Raw genomic sequence first — 20323 nt, forward strand, 5'->3', positions numbered from 1 at the left:
TAAATGAATTAAAGGTTTTGGAATTTCTTATACAACAACTTAGACATGTAAATGGAAATCATAATCTAGCTTTCCTGGTTCAGACTGGTTATGTCTCTAAACAAGAAATTGAATCTTCTATTTTTAAAGTAACTCAATTATTAATGAAAGCTAAAGGAGAGCAAGATGAAACTGAAGAGATACATGATCCTTTTGCAACAGAAAAATATACCCTTATTGATATTCCAGATGACATGCTAACTCTAGACTCCAAAACAAGTATTTTATACGTTGGATTTTTCACCTCTAAATGCAAAAAATAGCAACTTACTTTCATTGGTTTGTTTATTATAGAATCCTACTTTCATATGTTCTTATTACAACATTGTAATAAAAGACCTACACGGGTATAGCAATGTCATCCAAATTATAAAGAAATTATTTATAATTTTTGGTAGATTTTATAAAAGTAATAATGTCATAAAAAGAAAAAGATCGAAACTGCAATGCTATAATTATGTAGATTTTTCAAAGTACTATCCCTTAATAAGACATAATTTGGTAGTGCAATAACGTAAATTGTATAGAAGAAACTGGATATTAGATGCTATAATACACATATAAATGAATGTATGTTGCTATTTCTTGCATTTAGCCCTATATGAGAATCACATGGCATGTGGAAAATCCTCAGCAAATTGCAAGAACATCTATCACAAATTCCAAGTTTTTGATTGTACTTAATAGCCGAAAGCAGCATCAACACCAAAAGCTATGAAATAAGGATGGTTAAAATATGGTAAAACGATGATAAAAACAAATAATTATTATAGTATAGTTTTGTGTTTTCATACTTTCTTCTTTTATATTTTGGCCACAAAAGTTTCTTATGTTGACACATTTGGTCCCTAGACTTTCATATATTGCCAATCTTCTTCCCCTTATTTTGTAGAATGACACTTTCCACCCCATTCTTAATAAAATGGCACTTTCCACCCAGTTATTTTGTAAAATGTCACTTTTATTCCCTCAAGTTTGAACAACGATAACGTCCACCCCTTCAACTTTTTGTATATTGCCATGTTTACAAGCTTGGTCCTTGGAACCATTCCCTCCAACACATTATTAGGGAATCTCTCTTTCTCATTCATCCCAAAGAATACTTTCCTTATCTACCACTTGCTACCCTAACTGAATAAGTCGAACCCCATGTTGGTTCTGTAGTCATTTCTCCAGCACCAAAATCATCAATTCTCTCAGCATCTCTATTTGGTTATTTTACTTTATGATTTATAGCTCCATCCAATACTATATCAGTTCGAGCTATATCTTTGTAATAGCAATAGAGAAAAGTCTTGATATACTACATCACGATAGATTTTGCCTTAAAACCCCAGTCTTTTGAAAACTTCAGTAAAACAACTAAATCATGCGGATTCAAATTTGGGAAATCACCAATCGAGAAAGAAATAACATCCATAATGTCTCTCCGAACAACAAACTTGAAATTCTGAAACGCATTTTCAAAACTTTTGGTCTTCATGACAGACTCAACCTTTTCGATCATCTTTGGACTCCAGGAACATTTTGACAGTTTCCCAGCAAGAGCATAGATACGAACAAGTCTTTTGTTATATGTAAAACACCAATATTTTCATTAATCCTTAGACCCATTATAAGATAGCCATATGCGCTTCGAGATATAGGAAAATCAAATTGTTTTTCTAAAAAATTGATAATTGAGCAGCTTTCTTTTGGAACAGGGTTAAACACACTGTTTTTAGAAAATCCCACACTTCTTATCAATTTTACCGTTATTCTCAGCTTCCACTTTTTCTTATTCAGCAACTTTCTTAGTGTAATCTGCATCAAAATTCACTTGAGAACTACTTTGTTTTTTCTGTTTTAATTCTTCCTTAGCACTTTCATCATTTCTTTTCCTTTTAAAGAACTTGGTTCAGAACTTGATGAAGGCATTAAAGTAACATCAGTTGAACCAATTGAAAGAGGTTTTGATAATGGCAAAGGAATACTCTTTGTGAATTGGGTAGAAACAGGAAATGCAACAATGTTTGATATGGTAGATGGTAATGTTGCAAGAAAGGTAGATTCAGAAGATGGAATAGTAACAAATGTCGAAGATGTTGGTAAAAATATCAAAGGTTGAACTGAAGAAATACCTTCGGATGATATAAGAATGATTTCTGGAATCTTGAGATTGAAACCCTGACTTTCTCCTTCTCCGCCCCCTTGTTTCAAATGTGACAAAGATACCTTCAGAACACTCCTTGGGTATGTTTTGATAACAAGTTGTAGAGGCTTGAGATGAGATGCAACCATCTTCATAGTGAGATTTATGGCATTAGCCATTTGAGCCTTGACATGCTTTGCAAGTTCTGCTGGATGAACAACATTAGAGTAAAAACGAAGAAACTCAATACAGGCTATTGTTTTCGTTAACTCATTCTGTAAAGTAATTTCTCTTGCTTCAGTAAGAGATTTATTTAGACTTTAGAGAGGATTTTCATGTTCACTTTTGAGATCACCAAATGCCTTGTTTAAAGATTTCTTATTCTTTTCTCTCATCTTCGAGATTTCATCAAGAAGCTTTTTGCATTCATCAAAAATAACTTATTGTATCTTCGTCATTTGGGACTTGGTTTCAATATTTATGTGAGCTTTAAAAAGGTCAAAACCATTCTCTAATAAATCAATATTTTTGTTTTGATCAGAAAGCATGACTTACCAATCAGCAAGTATTTTTTCTTGATTCAAATGTCGGGCAAATTAAGTATTGGAATTAAGAGATCGTAATAGAACATTAAGTTTACGATTCAACTTCTTGAAATCTCTTTTAGCATCAAGTGGTTATCATTTTTGTCATCCTCTTCATCAGAATTAACCAAGAATTCACCAAAAGCAACCATCTCAAAATCATTGACAACATCATCAAAAGAAAGATCTTCCCTGGCCTTAAACACAAATCCATGAGCCTCTTCCTCTTTAGAAGTGGTTAGAGGTTCAGAGATAGACATTGGTTTGGAAATGTGTTTCAAAAACAGGTTTTGAAATGGGAACTATCTCAACCAATGTAGTTTCAACATGAGTTCAAGTTGTAGCAACAAACATCGAATTGTCTCCAATAAAGCAGTTTTGACAATTGTTTGAGTTGTGGTTATAGGAATATCTTCTTCAAATTCAAACCACCCTGATGTTGTTGTCCTTTCTCTTCTTTGACAACCGGTTCTTCAACAATATTTGGTTTCTTGACTCACTTTGACTTTTTCATAACTTCAGGTTCCCCCATTTCAGGCTTAACAAATGGAGTTTTTCTTTTCTTCGCAGTCATTCTTGTAATCTGAACATCTTCTTCTTGAGGCGTTGGTCCAACAGGATAAAGAATAATAAGAGAAGCCCTATATTGATCCAAAATCTTACTTGGACTTTTACTCAAACTCAACACTTCTTCACGAATCTGACCAACAACGGAAAAATAAGACATATCAACTTTGGTTGGAATACTAATTTGATGAAACACCATCTTCGCAACTTGAAACTCTTCAATTGGAATTTTATGAAATTCATAAGCCTGAGAAACTATTAAACCCCAAAATTTATGTGCAGAAAGTTCAATTACCCTTTTGAAATGTTTGATGCTATCAAAAAATTCACTTTAAAACACCGTAGCAAAATCCAAAATCACACCTTTATACAACCCATACATAAAAGCATATAACTCTTTGCATCCAGAATCTAATCCACAAGGTCGACTTGTTAAACCACAAAGAAAAAAACCAAATAGAAGACTCCAAACAAGCAATAAGTCTGTTCTTTCTGAAACCAGACACCCTCTTCATGTAAGGTCATGATCCATAGTACTGAACATATCACTGAGCTCTTGACGTGTCGGAATAACATACGTTCCTTGAGTTGGAAGACATAAAATCTTTGCAACCTTTGCCTTAGCCCTTAGACATGGTTATGCGCTTTCTACCTTGAAGTTCAAATAAACCCTATCATTCATTTTGTTGACAATTGTTGTAGTGAATGCTAGAGTGACGATTCTCATAGCTATTGACAAAGATTTATTTAGAAAAGAACATTTCATACATTCCACCATAATCTGAAGAGATTTAGGATATTTTGATGGATTCAAAATGGCTTGACTGAGAAGTAAAGGTCGGCATTGAAGACTCTTCTTCAAAAGAAACACGATCAGAAACTGCATTCATTGTTTGGAAATAGCAAATGAAAATTTGAAACTAGAGGTATTGAATTGCTTGAGATAGTTGGGAGAAAAGTAAAATGATCTAATATTTCCAAAAATTCTACATAATTCAACAGGCTAATAAACTGCATTTGACTTTTCAAAGTCATAGCATATGAGTCTTTGTTCATCCTTCTTTCACAGAGTAATTGTGAGCATAGTAAACCTACTTTTTGAGACCGGAATTTTTAGTTTGTTGGGCACCTAACATGTTAGCCCAATTCATCCAAATATTAAAATAGGATCACTATATAAATGAGAAGATACAAAAGCTATTGAAAAGTATGGGATACTAATATGAATCTTTTCTTTATAGAAACCTACAACAAGGTACTCTTGTTCGCCATTATTTTTCTTTTTACCATTTTTTGATTTTATTGAAGATTGATGATGAGATACAAAAGCAAATACATCAAACTCATTTTTCTTTTTACCATTTTTTTTTTAATTTTGTTGAAGATTTATGAGATACACAAGCAAATACATCAAACTCGATGGAAGGAAAAGAAGGAGATACATGCTTGATGTGCAGATGGTAGTGATAGGAAGAACGGAAGAGATGGAGACGCTTTTTCGGATGGAACAATCAAATGATGGGAAAAAACGCACATGGAATATCAATAGGAGGATATTTAATTTCTCTTTTTAGAATATATTCATACTAATAATTTCAATAACAAGTAAATACAACTTGAATATTTATTAGAATTTGATTGTTGATAAATATTTATATTTCTTGCAATTAAATGGAAATTAATAATTTGTTAAAATAATAATTTTTAATATTAAGTATCAAACTTGTATCATAAGATATGATAAATTCGTGTACATCCTTTGGACTAAAAGGGTTTTGTTCTTAAAATAAATGTACATAAGTTTTATAAAATATAAAAATTGAAAGATCTTTATAAATCTTTTCTTCTTTCTTCTAAAAATAAGAAGGCTATGAGAGGGGGCAAAAAATATTGCTAGTTGATTATTATAAGAAGTTAGTTGTATTTTAGAAGCATGGCAACTTACCATCATTAAGCATAGATGGTGTGTTAAGACACATTGGATAAGGACTAAGGTGCTGTTTGTTTTTTCGAAGCGAAAATTTATAAAGTCTGCAGACCACCTCTGCAATCCTCTGTAGCAGAAGAGGTGGAACAAATGGCTGCAGCCTATAATAAGAAACATATTTGTTTTTTTAACATCTGCAGTAAACTAAAATTTAAATAAACTAATTTTATAAATTGAAATAATTCTCAACATTGAAATTTAATAATTCTAGTCTTAAAACATTGAAATAATAATAACAAGAACATGTAAAAAACAAAAATATAAAACTTTTTATAAAAAAAAAACAAAAAAAATGTAAAAGAAGCTAATAGTTTTATTCTAGAAAAAAGATTAATTTAATAAAAACATTAAAAAAGAAAATAAGAAAAAAAAAATAAGAAAGTATTGCAAACGTTGTCTACAAAGTTCGTAAAAAATTACACACGTTAAAAAAAATGTAACAGAAATTGAAAATATTATTAATAAAATGGTAAAAAAATTTTAAAAAATAAATTAAAAACATCGTGAAAATTATAAAAATAAATTGTATCACATCCGTAAATAAAAATTTAAGAAAATCAAAGTTAAAATTTTTTTTTTTTAAAAAGTTACACAAAAATTCTTAAAAAAACACTTAGAAAAAATGAAAGCTGAAGAGGTTAGAAGAGGCAAGTCAAGTGATGTGCCACGCAGCACACGCGCAGAAGTTTTGTAGTCTGAAGTCTTCCAAAAAACAAACTGCTGCGAGAGGGAAAGTGCTGCGCGTGTGCTGCGCCGCGCAGCAATAAGTGGTTTGAAGAGGTTTTTATAGAAAAACAAACAACACCTAAAAGAAACTTCAAGGCTTTCAACCTGTTCCGATCATTTGATGAAAAAGTTAAAGACTATAATTTTAGGATATATGTTACTACAATGGAATAATATGGACCTATAATAACATAAAAGAGTATTTTAGTTAATTAATATGAAGTTATATATGGAAAATTCCGAATTTTAAGGGATAATTAATCCTATTAGTTTAATTTTTTTAAATAACTAGTTTCCAGATTTTTGTTTATTCCAAAAAAAAAAAAAATGAAACAAAATTAAAATTCCAAATATGTCATTCTCATTCATTTATCATGTTTCATACATAAAATAATGAAAAAAAATATATTGCAAATTTATCATTCTCATTCATTTATCATGTTTCATACAGAAAATAATGAAAAAAATATATATTGCAAATTTATCATTCTCGTTAATGTAACATACAAGTACAAAACTGAAATTGTGTTGAGAATATAAAAAATAAATGTGAAGGATATGTTAAATTCTAACTATTATTAAATCATTGATACTAAACCAAAAAGGTTTGTGTTACATGTATAAAAATTTACCCATAAAATATATAACTTAGATTAAATCATTGATACTTTAATTTATTCATTCAGGGCAAAACTCTTATTTTTACATGATAAAAGACTCTTCTGGAGAGCCTATGATTATTACAAAACGACAAATATTACCTAACAATTATTTTACATGACTAGACTATACCACTAATACGCATTCTATATTATGAGACAAGACACTACTATAATACTTTATTTTCCCACTATCTTACATTATTAGAAACGACATAATTATATTATTATATTATTAGTGTTGTATTTGACAATTACTTACGTAACTGTCTAGTAGAATCTTTGTTTATTACTTCTTTGTTTGCTCTTCTTTTTAGTGAATAATTTTTTTTGCTTGTTTGTTGTTATTCGTCCATCACTGTTTACCGTGAGCTCCATGTTTGGGTTAATAGACAGCCACAGTGACAGCTAATGTGGAAACACAAAGTGCTATCAACTTTCTTTTCTACTTAACATCGGCAACCGGTTACAATAAGTGGGTTACCCAAATTAATCGGTAAAAATCAAGTTTATAATTGGTTAAGCCATAATAATACTAATCCTAAAAGTTATAAAAGTTTTTTTTTTTTTTTTTTTTTTTTTTTTGTGTGTGTGGTGTAACTTTCAAGCCTTTTTGGGCCTAAGAATATTACTACTACGCTGATCCCATGTGACATTTGGACCAATTGGGCTCAGCTAACATGTAGTCAACAAACTAAAAACTATGGTCTGAGACATTGGTTTTTATTATGGTCAACAAACCGCTCGGTAAGTGTTGGCTTCTTCGAAAAATGAACAGGAGTGTTCAGTTCGGCTTTTGTCGCTTCAAAGTTCCAGTGGAAGAATTAGGGCACGCTTTGGTCAGTCGTCATTGCGTTTTATTACTACAATCTCATACCTGCAAGCTGCCAAGTCGTCGTCGACAATTGTAATCTTGTTACAGAATTGGGTAAAATTGAAATTTTCGGGTAAAAGTTTGATATTCTTCTTCAAGCTATTTGAGCCATTATTTGTGATTTATATGCGTTATGTTAATGTGATGATTGTGGATAAGCATGGATATTTTTCGTTGAAGTGCTTGTTCTCTTAACTACATTTTGTCCTTCCAAGGAAGACTCATATGCTATGACTTTGAAAAGTCAAATGCGCTTTTTCGCCTGTTGAACTTATGGGGATTTTTTGGAAATATTAGATTATTTTTACCATTCCCAACTCTTTCAAGCAAATCAATAACCCTAGTTCAAGATTTTCATCTGCTATTCCCAAACAATGACTGCAGTTTCTGAACGTGAAGATTCTTCAATGCCGACCCTTACTTCTCAGTCAAGCAATTGTCAAACCATTTTGAATCCATATAAGTATCCTAAAAATCTTCAGATTATGGTGGAATGTATGAAATGTTCTTTTCTAAATAAAGCTTTGTCAACGGCTAAAGAGATTCCAAGGAGAATCGTCACTCTAGCATTCACTACAGCAATTGTCAACAAAGTGAACGATACAGTTTCTTTTGAACTTCAAGGTGGGAAGCGAACAACAATTTCTATGACAGATTTTGCAAAACTTTTATGTCTTCCAACTGAAGGACCGTATGTTACTCCAACAAGTGAAGAGCTCATTGATATGTTCAATTCTATGGGTCATGAACCTTATATGAAGAAGGTGTCTGATTTCAAAAAGAGCAAACTTCCTGCTGTTTGGAGTCTGCTGTTTGGATTCATTCTTCGTGGCTTAACAAGTCGTACTGGTGGATTGGATGCTGGACCCAAAGAGTTATTGTCTCTTATGTATGGGTTATATAAAGGTGTGAAGGTTGATTTTGCTACTGTGCTTTGGGGTGAATTTGTTGATAGCATCAAACATTCCAAAAGGGCAACTGAACTTTCTTCACATAGATTTTGGGCTTTAATAGTTTCTCAGGCTTATGAATTTCACAAAATTCCAATTGAAGAGTCTGAAGTTCCGAAGATGGTGATTCATCAAATTAGTATTCCAACCAAAGTTGATCAGTCTCATTTCTCTTTTGTTGGTCAGATTCCTGAAGAAATGTTAAGTTTGATTAAATGTCCAAGTAAGATTTTGGATCAATATAGGGCTTCTCTTATTATTCCTTACCCTGTTCGACCAACACCTCAACCAATACCTCAAGAAGATGTTCAGATTGCAAGAGTTACAAGAATGACTGCTCAGAAAAGAAAAACTCCATTTGTTAAAGTTGAAGCTATGAGAAAGTCAAAGCGAGTGAAGAAACCAAAGATTGTTGAAGAATCTGTTGATGAAGAAGAGGATGAGCAACAATATGAGGGTGGTTTGAATTTTGAAGAAGATATTCCTATAACCACAACTCAGACAATAGTTAAAACTTCTTTAGTGGAGACAATTCCGATATCCACTTCTACAACTCCAGTTGAAAAAACATTGGTTGAGAAAGCTCCCATTTCAGAACCTGTTTTTGAAACACATATTTCCAAACCAATGTCTATATCTGAACCTCTTACCATTTCTGAAGAAGAAGAAGAGGTTTTTGGATTTGTGTTTAAGGCCGGGGAGGATCCTTCTTTTGATAATGTTGTTGATGATTTTGAGATGGCTGCGCTTGGTGAAGGTTTAGTTGATTCTGATGAAGAGGATGATGAAGATGATAATCAGTTGATGTCTAAAAGAGATTTTAAGAAGTTGAATCGTAAGCTTAATGTTGTGTTACAATCTCTTGATTCCAATACTCAATCTGCCAAACATTCGAATCAAGAAAAAATGCTTGTTGATTGGTCAGTCAAGCTTTCTGATCAAAACAAAAAGATTGATTCATTAATGAGTGGTTTTGATCTTTTTAAATCCCACGTAAATATTGAAATCAATTCCCAAATGACGAAGGTACAAGAAGTTATGTTTAATGAGTGCAAAAAGCTTCTTGATGAAATCTCGAAGATGAGAGAAGAGAATGAGAAGTCTTTTAACAAGGTATTTAGTGATCTCAAAAGTGAACATGAGAATTCTCTCAAAAGTCTTAATGAATCTCTTACCGAAGCAAAACAGAGAGAAATTACTTTACAAAGTGAGTTGACGAAAGCGTTAGCCCACATTGAGTTTCTTCGCTCTTACACAAGTGTTGTTAATCCAAAGGTATCTTTGTCACCTTTGAAACAAGGTCGTGAAGTAGAAAGTCAGGAATTGAATCTCAAGAATCCAGAGATCATTCTTATATCATCCGAAGGTACTTCTTCATTTCAACCTTCGACATTTGTTCCTCTTCCATCTTCTGAATATACCTTACCATCTACCATATCAAACACTGTTGTATTTCCCGTTTCTACCCAATTTATAAAGAGTATTCCTTTCCCATTATCAAAATCTCTTTTAATTGGTTCAACTGCTGTTACTACGATGCCTTTATCAGGTTCTGAACCAAGTTCTTCAAAAGGAAAAGAAAAGATGGATGTGCTAAGTAAGGAAGAATTGAGACAGAGAAGAGCTGAGGAAAGAAATCATTCTCAAGAGAAGTTTGATGCTGAGCATGTTAAAAGAGTTGCTGAAGAAGAAAAAGTGGAAACTGAGAACAGGATAAAACTGATAAGAAGTTTGGGATTTTCTGAAAATACTGTGTTTGACCTTGTTCCCAAAGAAAGCTGCTCAGTCATCAATTCTTTGGAAAAGCAATTTGATTTTCCTATATCTCCAAGGGCATATGGCTATCCTATAATGAGTCCAAAGACTAATGAAAATATTGGTGATTTGTCATATAACGAAAGACTTGTTCGTTTCTATGCTCTTGTTGGGAAACCTTCAGAATATTCCTGGAGTCCAAAGATGATCAGAAGCTTTGAGTCTGTCATGAAAACCGAAAGTTTTGAAAATGTGTTTCAGAATTTCAAGTTTGTTGTTCGGAGAGACATTATGGATGATATTACTTTCACGATTGCTGATTTCCCAAATCTGAATCCACATGATTTAGTTGTTTTGCTGAAGCTTTCAAAAGATTGGGGTTTGAAGCCAAATTCTGTTGTGATACAGTCTATCAAGACTTTTCTCTGTTACTATTACAAAGATATAGCTCGAACTGATATAGTCTTGGCTGGAGCTATAAATCAGAAAGTAAAGTTACCAAATAAAGATGCCGAAGGAATTGATAATATTGGTGGTGGAGAAATGGTTACAAAACCAACATGGGGTTCAACTTATTCAGTTAGGGTAGCAGGTGGGAGTTCAAGGAAAGTATTCTTCAGGATGAATGAGAAAGAGAGATTCCCTAATAATGTGTTGGAGGGAATGATTCAAAGGATTATGTTGAATTCTAAGAATTCGGAATCTGTGAGAAAGAAAGCTGTGGATATGCTAAGGTGGTGGTTGAAGGTCAGAGAAGTTTTTTTGGAACTGGTTCCTGTTTTATTCCCAGAATTGAAGAAAGATTAATATTCAAAGTGACAGGCCACAAAGGGTAAAATTGGGTAAAATTGAAACTTTCTGATAAAAGTTTGATATTGTTCTTAAAGCTACTTGAACATTCTGTTGTACTGTATATGCTATGACTTTGAAAATTCAAATGTGTTTCTTTGCCTGTTGATGCATGTCCACCTGTCATGTTTACTCACAATAGAAGAAATAAGTGAGGGACAGTTTAGTCAATTCATGTTTGTGTTAATTGTTTGATTGATTTGGATGAAGGGCTTGTTCTCTTCCTGACCCTATTCTATTTCTTCATTCTGAGGAAGAGCCAAATTTTGATTTTGAAAAAATAAATGTGTTTCTTTGCATGCTGAAAAGAGATGTTGAATTAATAACATAAATAATGTATGTCCAAGCAAGTTTGTTATAAGTCTACACACAGCTTCTTTTGTTGAAAGAATGATTGATACCTGAAAGATCCACCTTCATCTTTAGTAATGGTTGAGTTAAGTAAGATATACATGATAGACCGTTTTACCCTTAAATGAAGGCCAAATCTTTTGTGAATTGACCGTTTTACCCTTGATTGAGAAGCAAAACCATTACTCGTATAAGGTGCATCCGAAAAAGTGTAAACTGACCATTGCCAAATCTTTATCCATATAAGTAGCATTAACCAAAATGTAGTTGACCATTTTACCCTTAATGGCTGGCATAAAAGCCTAGAGCTCAGCTAACATGTGTAAATTGACTGTCATGCCCTTATTAGATGAAAAGCCAAATCTTTTTCTTTTTAATAAAAGTAACATTACTCAAAACATGTAAAATGACTGTTTTACCCTTGAATGCCAGGAAGACTTTCAGATACTGATCGGAGTGGAAAGATTCCGGTTCCCGGAGATTATTTTCCACCCAAACCTAATCGGAATTGAACAGGCAGGATTAGACGAGATGGCTGGGGTATCAATGCAAAGGCTGAAATCAAGAGCTCAAAGATTGGATTTGGAAGAAGAGGTGATGGGAATCACCAATTCCGTCCTCATAACCGGTGGGAGTTGTCTTTACCCTGGAATGAATGAACGTCTAGAAGCCGGAATCAGAATGATGAGGCCATGTGGGACCCCCACAAGAATCTTTAAAGCATCAGATGCTGTACTTGACACATGGCGTGGTAAGCATTCACCATGCATTTCTCACGATAAGTTTTTCATAAAATGAATTTCTATGAGAAAGCTGAAAACTGGGGTTATTATTAATTTGTTTGATAATCAAACTTTCTTTTAACTATTTCTCCAGTTTGCTGTCGTACCAGTTTTTTTTTTTTTTTTTTTTTTTTTTTTTTTTTTTTTTTTTTTTTGTGTGGGTAAAATGGATAAATAGGTAAAGATGTTTGTTTGGATATAATGCAGTGTATATAAAAGATTAAAAGGTCTATATAGGTCTATTTTTTATAGACCGAATACACTAGGGATGAAAGTGGGTCCAAACTCGGATCGGTTTACCCGGACCCGGAAACTGGAATTGACGATTTATAAGAATCAAGAAATGGACCGGTATATGGGAACCGGTTCCGGGAAACTGTTACGGAAAACCTGGAAATGGAACCAAAAACCTGGAATTTTGGAACAAAAGAAAAACTAAAAATTTTATCTGACCAAGATTTTTTTTTTTCTAGTCTCTAAATTAAACTAAAAAATTTATATTATAAATTGATTTATATATTATAAGTAATATATATAACTGATCAGTTTAAGTATGTATTTTATTTGCTTACGCTTGTACATATGAATTAGGATATTTGAACGTGTGATTTCAATTGTTTTATTATAGATTCTGTATATCAAACTAAAAGTTTTGTATTATAAATTGATTTATATATTATTATTAATAGATATCTGATCTATTTAAATGGCCAAAGAAGAAACTAAGCTATGATGTTGACATAAGTGACTCCATTTGTATTTCTTTATTATTTTCTTCTAAATTTTATAGAAAATTGATGTAAAAGAATTAGAATAATTGGAAAAAAATGAATCAAAAAAAGAGAATTTAGTGAGAATCCCACATAAATCAAGGGCCACTAAACCGTTCCGGTTCATTAAATCCGGTTTTAGTATTTTTAACAAATCTGGTTCTAAAACTTGAAATACCCAGACCCGGAATACTGAACCTGGATAATGCTATATTATAGACCCAATACCCATTTAAACATTTTTCAGTTATATAGGTTCCGGTTTTCGGATTTTTAACTCATTCCTAGAATATACTATTTGAATGATTTAGGATCTTATCTTGAATTCCAAAGAAAATAATCACAATATTTATTAATTTCATCAAGATGGGTGGAAAAAAGAAAACCAAATAGATAAAGGGTTAGTGTGTTAATATATAGTCCTTTTTTTTTTCTTACTTCATATTTTTAACCATTAATATTCAAATTAACTTTATATTTTTAACCATTAGTATTTAAAGTAATTTGAAACAACCATGTCTACTCTGTAAACGAAACGTATACACATACATACTTGTAAACGAACAACCCATTATGTGTATGCACATACACAATACTATAGAAAGCATCATTGCATGTTGAAAAGAAGATTGATGCAGCTAAGTATGTGGCAGAAAAGTACCAAGTGGCAAGCACATGGTCACATCAATATGTGGTAAACTTAATTGACGTTTTGGAAGATTACATGTTTCCCATGTAGACATGTTATCTGTGCTATATGGGATAAAATTGAAAACGGTGAAAATGCCCCACATGTTGATGAATGGGTCCATCCTTGCTATAGGTTATCAATAAGGGTGAGCGCGATACGGTTCGGTGCGGTTATTAGCTAAAACCTCCCCACTAACCGCAAATGCGGTTAATCCATTTTCAAAACCGTTTGGTGCGGTTCGGTTAGGTGGTTATTTTTGCGGTGTAGTTTAGTTTTTTTTTTTTTTTTTTTTTTTTTTTTTTTTGTTGCGGCTATTAACCATATGGATTTGGTGTGGTAATTTTGTGTGGTTTTTAACCACAGTTTAGAGCTCAAACAGTTTTAAGAGTCCAAACATATTATTTGTAATAATAAAAAAACCATAAGGTATAAGAAAACAAATTTAAATCACAAACAACTAATATCTTAAAAATGTCAAATCATTAGTAATTAACAATAAATATCTTAAATTTGTCTAATTTCATCATTTTTCAAAGGTTAACATCACAAAAAACCAACACTTTTGTCTTTTGGTATTTATCCATCTTTTGTCTATGAAACCTGTCTTATTTTTAATATTTGATATATTAATAATTAATAAAAAAAATGTATAAAATATATGCGGTGCGGTGTGGTTTTTTTGCGGTTTTTGAAAACTAATTACCGCACCGCACCGCAAGTTTGCGGTTTTTGGAAAACAGAAAATATCACCATAGGTTTTTATTGTTGTTGCGGTTTATTGGTTGTGGTTTTTACGGTTAATTTTAGTTGCGGTGCGGTTTTTGCTGACCCCTAGTTATCAAACATGGAAAGCCATGTATTTCAACAAAATTGATCCATTGAATGGACGTTCAATGTGGCCTAAAAGTGATTGTCCATTCACTTTACTTCCACCAAAACATAAAACACTAGTTTGTATTTCAAGTAAACCAAATATATAGTATACATGTGAACATGGAATGAATTCAATTTTAACTATATTATATAATATATGTAGGTTAGGAGGCTAAAGAAGAAGAAGGAGGGTGTTGATGAGTGTAACGCCCGTGTTTATGAGATTCTCATTAATAACGATGTAATAGTTTAGGTTAATCTTTGTAACCCGTCTTGAAATAATAAAGATATACTATTTGAGTATTATGTGTTTTGTGTTTAATTGTGTGATTTAAATGAATTAAGGATAAAAATATGAGTTAAAATGAAATATTAGATAAGCCCGATATCGATACATGGAGAGGTAGTGGTCGTAACGAGCTTTCCGAATATATAAAGAATGTCGAAATCTGAGTTATAACGAAGAAGTTATGACCTGTCGAAGTTTCGCGACAGAACCAACACGACATTGAATGACATAAAATACGAATTTAAGATATAGCGATATCTAGCCTTAGTAATCTAAACGAAAGCCGTAGAATACGTTAAACCGAGAGCGTACATAAAAAGAACGCCTAAATCTGACTTCGTATGAGGATAATTATGATTTTCCGAAATTTCGACTTAGTAGTAGACAGCCCGAAGTTCGAATATGAGATCGAGCGATATTTAGCCAAAACTTTCTAAATGAGAATTGAAGATTTCATCAATAGTAGTGCAACGACGGAAAGACAGATGAAAACGGATGTCAGACGAAGGAGTTATGATTTTCTAACAGGGTTTTCCTGTTCTGGCCTACTAAAAATAATATAATAAATATATTATAAAAATAAAGTGAAAATTAGCCGACGGAATCTAAACGAAAGTTGTAGATCTTGTTTTTATTTACGCGTGCATATAAAGAACGTCGAAAACGGAACTCGTATGCGAAAGATATGATTTTCTGAAGTTCAAGGCACGAAACCCGATACTGTGTCAGAGTTCACGATGGGAACACTGTGTTCACGACGTGAATTCAGAGATTTGACCCTTCTGGAGCTGGCAGACCCAAGTGGATGAGTGACGCATGCAGTGACGATCAAGCCCCACGACGTGAGCATTAGAAACTCACGACGTGAACCTAGAAAATTCACCCTATAAATAGAAATCAAGGGTCAGCCGATTTAGGTTGCTCCTCTCTTACTCTCCCACTCCTGATACCCTCTCTAAGCCCTATTCTAACCCACCGAAGCCCTTGTATCATCCCGAGACCCGAAGCGAGTCCCGAAGCCCGAAGATCCCAAAAAGAAAAGAGTTTTCGAGCCACAGCTCTGCCTGCGAGAAGCCCAGTGTGTGAAGGTCCTCCAGATCTACCGAAGAATACTACTTCTGCAAGTCGTAGTGTTGTACGATCATCTTCTAATCAAGTGAGTGTATATTCCTTTTTTTTCTAACACATAGATATAAAGTATCTCGGAGTGAATACGTGCTATGTGTATATAGATATATATTATCTGTTACTTGGAATGAATCTGTATATTTGGAACGAGTATTAAATGAATATCTTATCAGTTTTTAAGTTGCACATGTATATTGTTATCTACAAAATGTTGGGTAGAACTTGGGTAGATAGTTGATGTGTGATAAACTGATGAGAGGCCTCGATGTCGTTGTTGTTGACCTAGTCATTTAGCAGAGTTTGGATGACGACCACAAACTCTTTCTAGATAGTTTTGTGGAACGCTAGCAGCTTCATAACCTGTAAGTGTTGTGAACGATGTGTTCACCGGTGTACTCTATCCCCCTCATGTTTTCCTTTAGGACATCTATTGTTGAGGAAACCCCTTGTAGTAATGTCCGTCCCGATGAAAATCCTTGATTAGGTCCCTTGTAATAGATGTTGTTTTACGAACGTAAAGTGAGGATAACGGGAATGGGTAATCGGGTTATTGTTGGTTGAAGAAATTAAATATAATTATTTATTGTGGGTTGAAAACCCTATATGCTCACCAGGCTTTCAAGCCTGACCCACTCAGTTTTGTTGTATTACAGGTAGTGGCGCGAGAACATAAGTTGGATGACTTATCAAGATCTTTTGATATTAGACCAGTTGTTATATGTGACTGTTGTATGGTCTATCTTTTGTTGTTTATACTTTTGGTCTGTTTATCGGAACATGACATCCCGAATATTGTTATATGATAAAAATGCATCTCTTGATGAAATGCTTTGATAAACTTTATTTTATCATATATTTTTTTGGGAACAAATTCCGCAACTCTTTTAAATCAAAAAGATTTACTCTGAAATTATTTTAAAAGCATAAATGAAACCGGTCTTTTCTGACCGTGATTTTGGGGATGTTGCAATGAGCCAAACAACCAAGCTGGTAAATTAAGCAGGAAATATCTGGTAGTCAGTTGTTCAAAGTGTCATAACAAAGGGCACAATTCCAGAACATGTAAAGGGCAGGGAGGCAATGGTGAAGTTGGAGGGGGCTAAAAATTATGTTTAGTAGTTATTAGGATGTTTGTGTTGTAGGTGTTTTGAAACTTAAGTAATGTGTACTTGTTTGAAGATGTAATGGATGTATGTTTAGTAGTGTCATCATTATTTGCTTTGAAACTTAGTATGATGGTTGTGTTAAGAACTTTAAAACTTTGCACGTAATGGTGTGTATGCACATTTTGGTAATGAATTTGTGTACTACCCTTCAAAGATCAATTTATAACATTGTACATTTCAATTGCAAATCAAAACCATCTTAAAGATGCATTTACAATATACTTAACAATTTCATTTCAAAAACATTCAAGAAATTCAACAATAAACTATAACAAACTACATTCCATTACCATTACCGTTACCACTCCATTACAAATTGATCTGATATATAAACCATATACAATAACACCAAATCCAAAACCCCCTACATTAACTAAAAGCAAAAAAACCCACATTCGATTAAAAAAAACCCAACAACAGTTACAAACCAAAAACCAAAGCTCCATTACCATCCAAACTTTCACAAGATACTTAGAGATTAAAATAAAACCAAAAAAAGAACACCCGTGAACAAAACAACATCAACCGGTAGTTACACAATTCTGCACTCACAATGACAACTGTCACAACTAGGAATTCTATACCATGTAACAACAACAATGATAACAATTGTGAACCAAAAATGTGAAAGCACATATGATGCTTATTCAATAACAACAAATTGTCCATCAAACGCTCTATGCAAGCACTTCAAATAGTCAACAAAGAATTGGAAACCTTAGAAATCCCGGTTTAAGTCCATTATGGACTAGGATTTCCTTATTGGGCCTAATGGACCAATAAGCTTCCAATTTGACTATTTTGGGCTTAGAAATCTTAAATGGGCTCTAATTGGATCCAATTCCATTTATCTTAACATTTTGGGACATATTGGGCCTAGAATGAAATAAAATACCCTAATGGACCTTAATGGGCCATAATTAACCTAATTAACTTTAATGGACTATGAAGCCAATTATTTTTGACAAATTGGGTTTTAAACCATCATGGGAGCCAAATGGGCCGAAAAATCATCAAATTGGGCCCACAATATGGATTTAAGCAAAAAGGCCCAAAACTCTCTTCTATTTTCTCTAATTCTCGGCCCAAGTCCAACCCAAGAAGAGGAGTTGACTCTTGGATGCCACTCACAATTGTTCAAAGGATTTCCATGCAGAATGACTCATACTTCCATGCACCATTTAATCACTCACTCTATCTTCTCTCCTCTCTTTCTTGCTCTCGGCCGAATCCAAACACACACACACCCACACTTCACTCAAAAATCCTCTCAAGAAAACTCTCTCCACTTCCCTACATACTTTCGAGATTCAAGGGCTTTGCAAGGAGGATTCTTCATAAAAATCATCATCTTAGGTAAGTTGATGCTTGGATCCACACTCTAAACTCTTTATTCTATCAAAAATCTCTTCTTAACTCATAAAAATTCATGATCTTGCATCTTATAACCCTCTAAGTTCGAGATCCATCCAAGAAACTTGCTAGGGCCGAAAATAGCAACAAACTCTTCTCTTTTCTTCTTCAAATTGAAAACAACAAGAAAAGGTGAGTTTCATACCCTTTTGTTTTCTGTGTTTTTGAGTTTTATGGGGGAGAATACAAGAAAAATGTGTAGATCTATGTGTATATGTATGCTATGTGTGATTTGATGCATGTATGTGTGTGATTTCATGTGTATTGTGATGAATATGTTACCAAAAAGGGAGTAAACCCGAGATCTAAGACATGAGAAAGGAAACAAACATAACTTAAGCTATCTTACACTAAACAAGTCAACAATAATAGCTTATAAGGTCATGATGAACAAATTCTAACATAAAACCCATTTTTGGGCTTAAATTGTCAAAAATACAAACTTGGGGTACAAATCAACAAGTCACGGTTTCTTGAAGGTTAAAAGGGTTAAAAAAGTTTCTATAAATATTTTTCTGAACACTAGGAATTTCAAGGGACTTAAAATGTAAATTTTTGGCCTAATGGGCTATTTATGGGCTTCTCGGCCCAATAAGCCTCAAAATGCGAAAATGATAAGTTTGAGGGGCTGAAAATGTAACTTTCTGTAAAACAGGGGGTAATTAGCATAACAAAATGTTTATAAGGGTCAAAAATGCTTTTCACTATAAAAAAGGACCAAAAATGTAAACTTTTTAGATTTTGGGTCAAAACTATAAAAGTTGTGAAAATGAGTTCCTAATCATGAAACACTATTTTAAAGGGGATAAAGTTGTCAACAAAATAAGTTTTGGGTTAAAATCATGTTTTCTTTTAATAAATAATACAAAAGTGTCAAGAAAAGGGTTTTAAGGACTAAAAATGAAATTCTTTTATATGAGAGGACCAAAAGCGTTATTTTATGAAAGGAAGGTGGTGGAAAGGTCAAATTCCATTTTCAAAAAAATTAAATTCATTAATACAAAATACAAGATCCACGGCTACCGACGAAACAAAAAACAATTACACTCCCAATAACAAATATCGTTACAGAACGAATTGATTCGGTCTCGAATCAATAATAAAACAAAATCGTTAAACCAAAGCCATTCGTTAGACACGCGATAACTATGATAAGCTAACTTACAAACTTCAGGCTTGAAAGTTTCAAATCATGCTTGTTGGGCCTTGCTAGCCCATTAACATGATCTTTGGGCCCAAAGGGAATGTGCTTATGTGTTATTGGGCCTCTCATGACCCGATTTCATGTAAAAGGACTTTCGCTGGCTCTAATGTGTTGTCCGGCCCTATTGGCCCATTAGTACTGCTAGTAAGGTCGAGAAGTTAAATACGAGTTGGGCCAACGTGTCTTTCGCATTCCCGATAGCCTTGAATAACTCATGGAAATAACGAGACTTTGTACTCTCCTATCTCCTCGGTTGTTGGGCTTATGAGAAATCAAAGTAAACAGATTCAGGGCATTAAACAACAGTAATCATGGTGGGTGGATTAAGTGAGTAGTAACGACCGATGCCTTTAAGGATCGTTGGTAATCGGTAGTTATAAACTAGTCATTTTCTTTAATGCGTGATTATAACAACTCACAAACCCTAATTAATCTAACGCGACCCGGGTAATCAAAATCATTAGACGTATCGGTATAACAATAGAGAAGTTATTGTATTTTATGTATTGGGAAAACATCGGGTTTTCCTGGGAAT

The 20323-nt window shown here is 33.2% G+C and overlaps 1 protein-coding gene and 1 pseudogene across 9 annotated transcripts; both read left to right on the forward strand.

Moving 5' to 3' along the window:
• The first annotated feature begins 7429 nt into the window (after positions 1-7429).
• LOC145014533 (uncharacterized) lies at positions 7430-16794 on the forward strand. Of its 9 annotated transcripts, none has more exons than XR_013665555.1 (3): positions 7430-11114; positions 11905-12223; positions 16659-16794. XR_013665555.1 is itself a non-coding variant. In XM_078972922.1 (3 exons), the coding sequence occupies exons 1-2, from the start codon at positions 7942-7944 to the stop codon at positions 11077-11079; spliced, it is 2955 nt and encodes a 984-aa protein (XP_078829048.1). In that variant the 5' UTR covers positions 7430-7941; the 3' UTR covers positions 11080-11114; positions 11905-12339. The 9 variants fall into 9 exon arrangements, 6 of the variants coding, with proteins under 6 accessions (XP_078829048.1, XP_078829047.1, XP_078829043.1 ...); XR_013665553.1 differs by lacking the exon at positions 16659-16794 and adding an exon at positions 14752-14860; XR_013665554.1 differs by lacking the exon at positions 16659-16794 and adding an exon at positions 12462-12852.
• On the forward strand, positions 11791-12470 carry LOC145016500 (actin-related protein 5 pseudogene; annotated as a pseudogene).
• Positions 16795-20323: the final 3529 nt, after the last annotated feature.

The sequence above is a fragment of the Lactuca saligna genome, chromosome 9 (genome assembly GCF_052625555.1).
Source record: "Lactuca saligna cultivar CGN05327 chromosome 9, ASM5262555v1, whole genome shotgun sequence".
NCBI lineage: Eukaryota > Viridiplantae > Streptophyta > Magnoliopsida > Asterales > Asteraceae > Lactuca > Lactuca saligna.

Bases quoted from the DNA above. Each gene is read 5' to 3' on its own strand.
- LOC145014533 (XM_078972917.1), top strand. From the start codon at position 7,942: ATGACTGCAGTTTCTGAACGTGAAGATTCTTCAATGCCGACCCTTACT.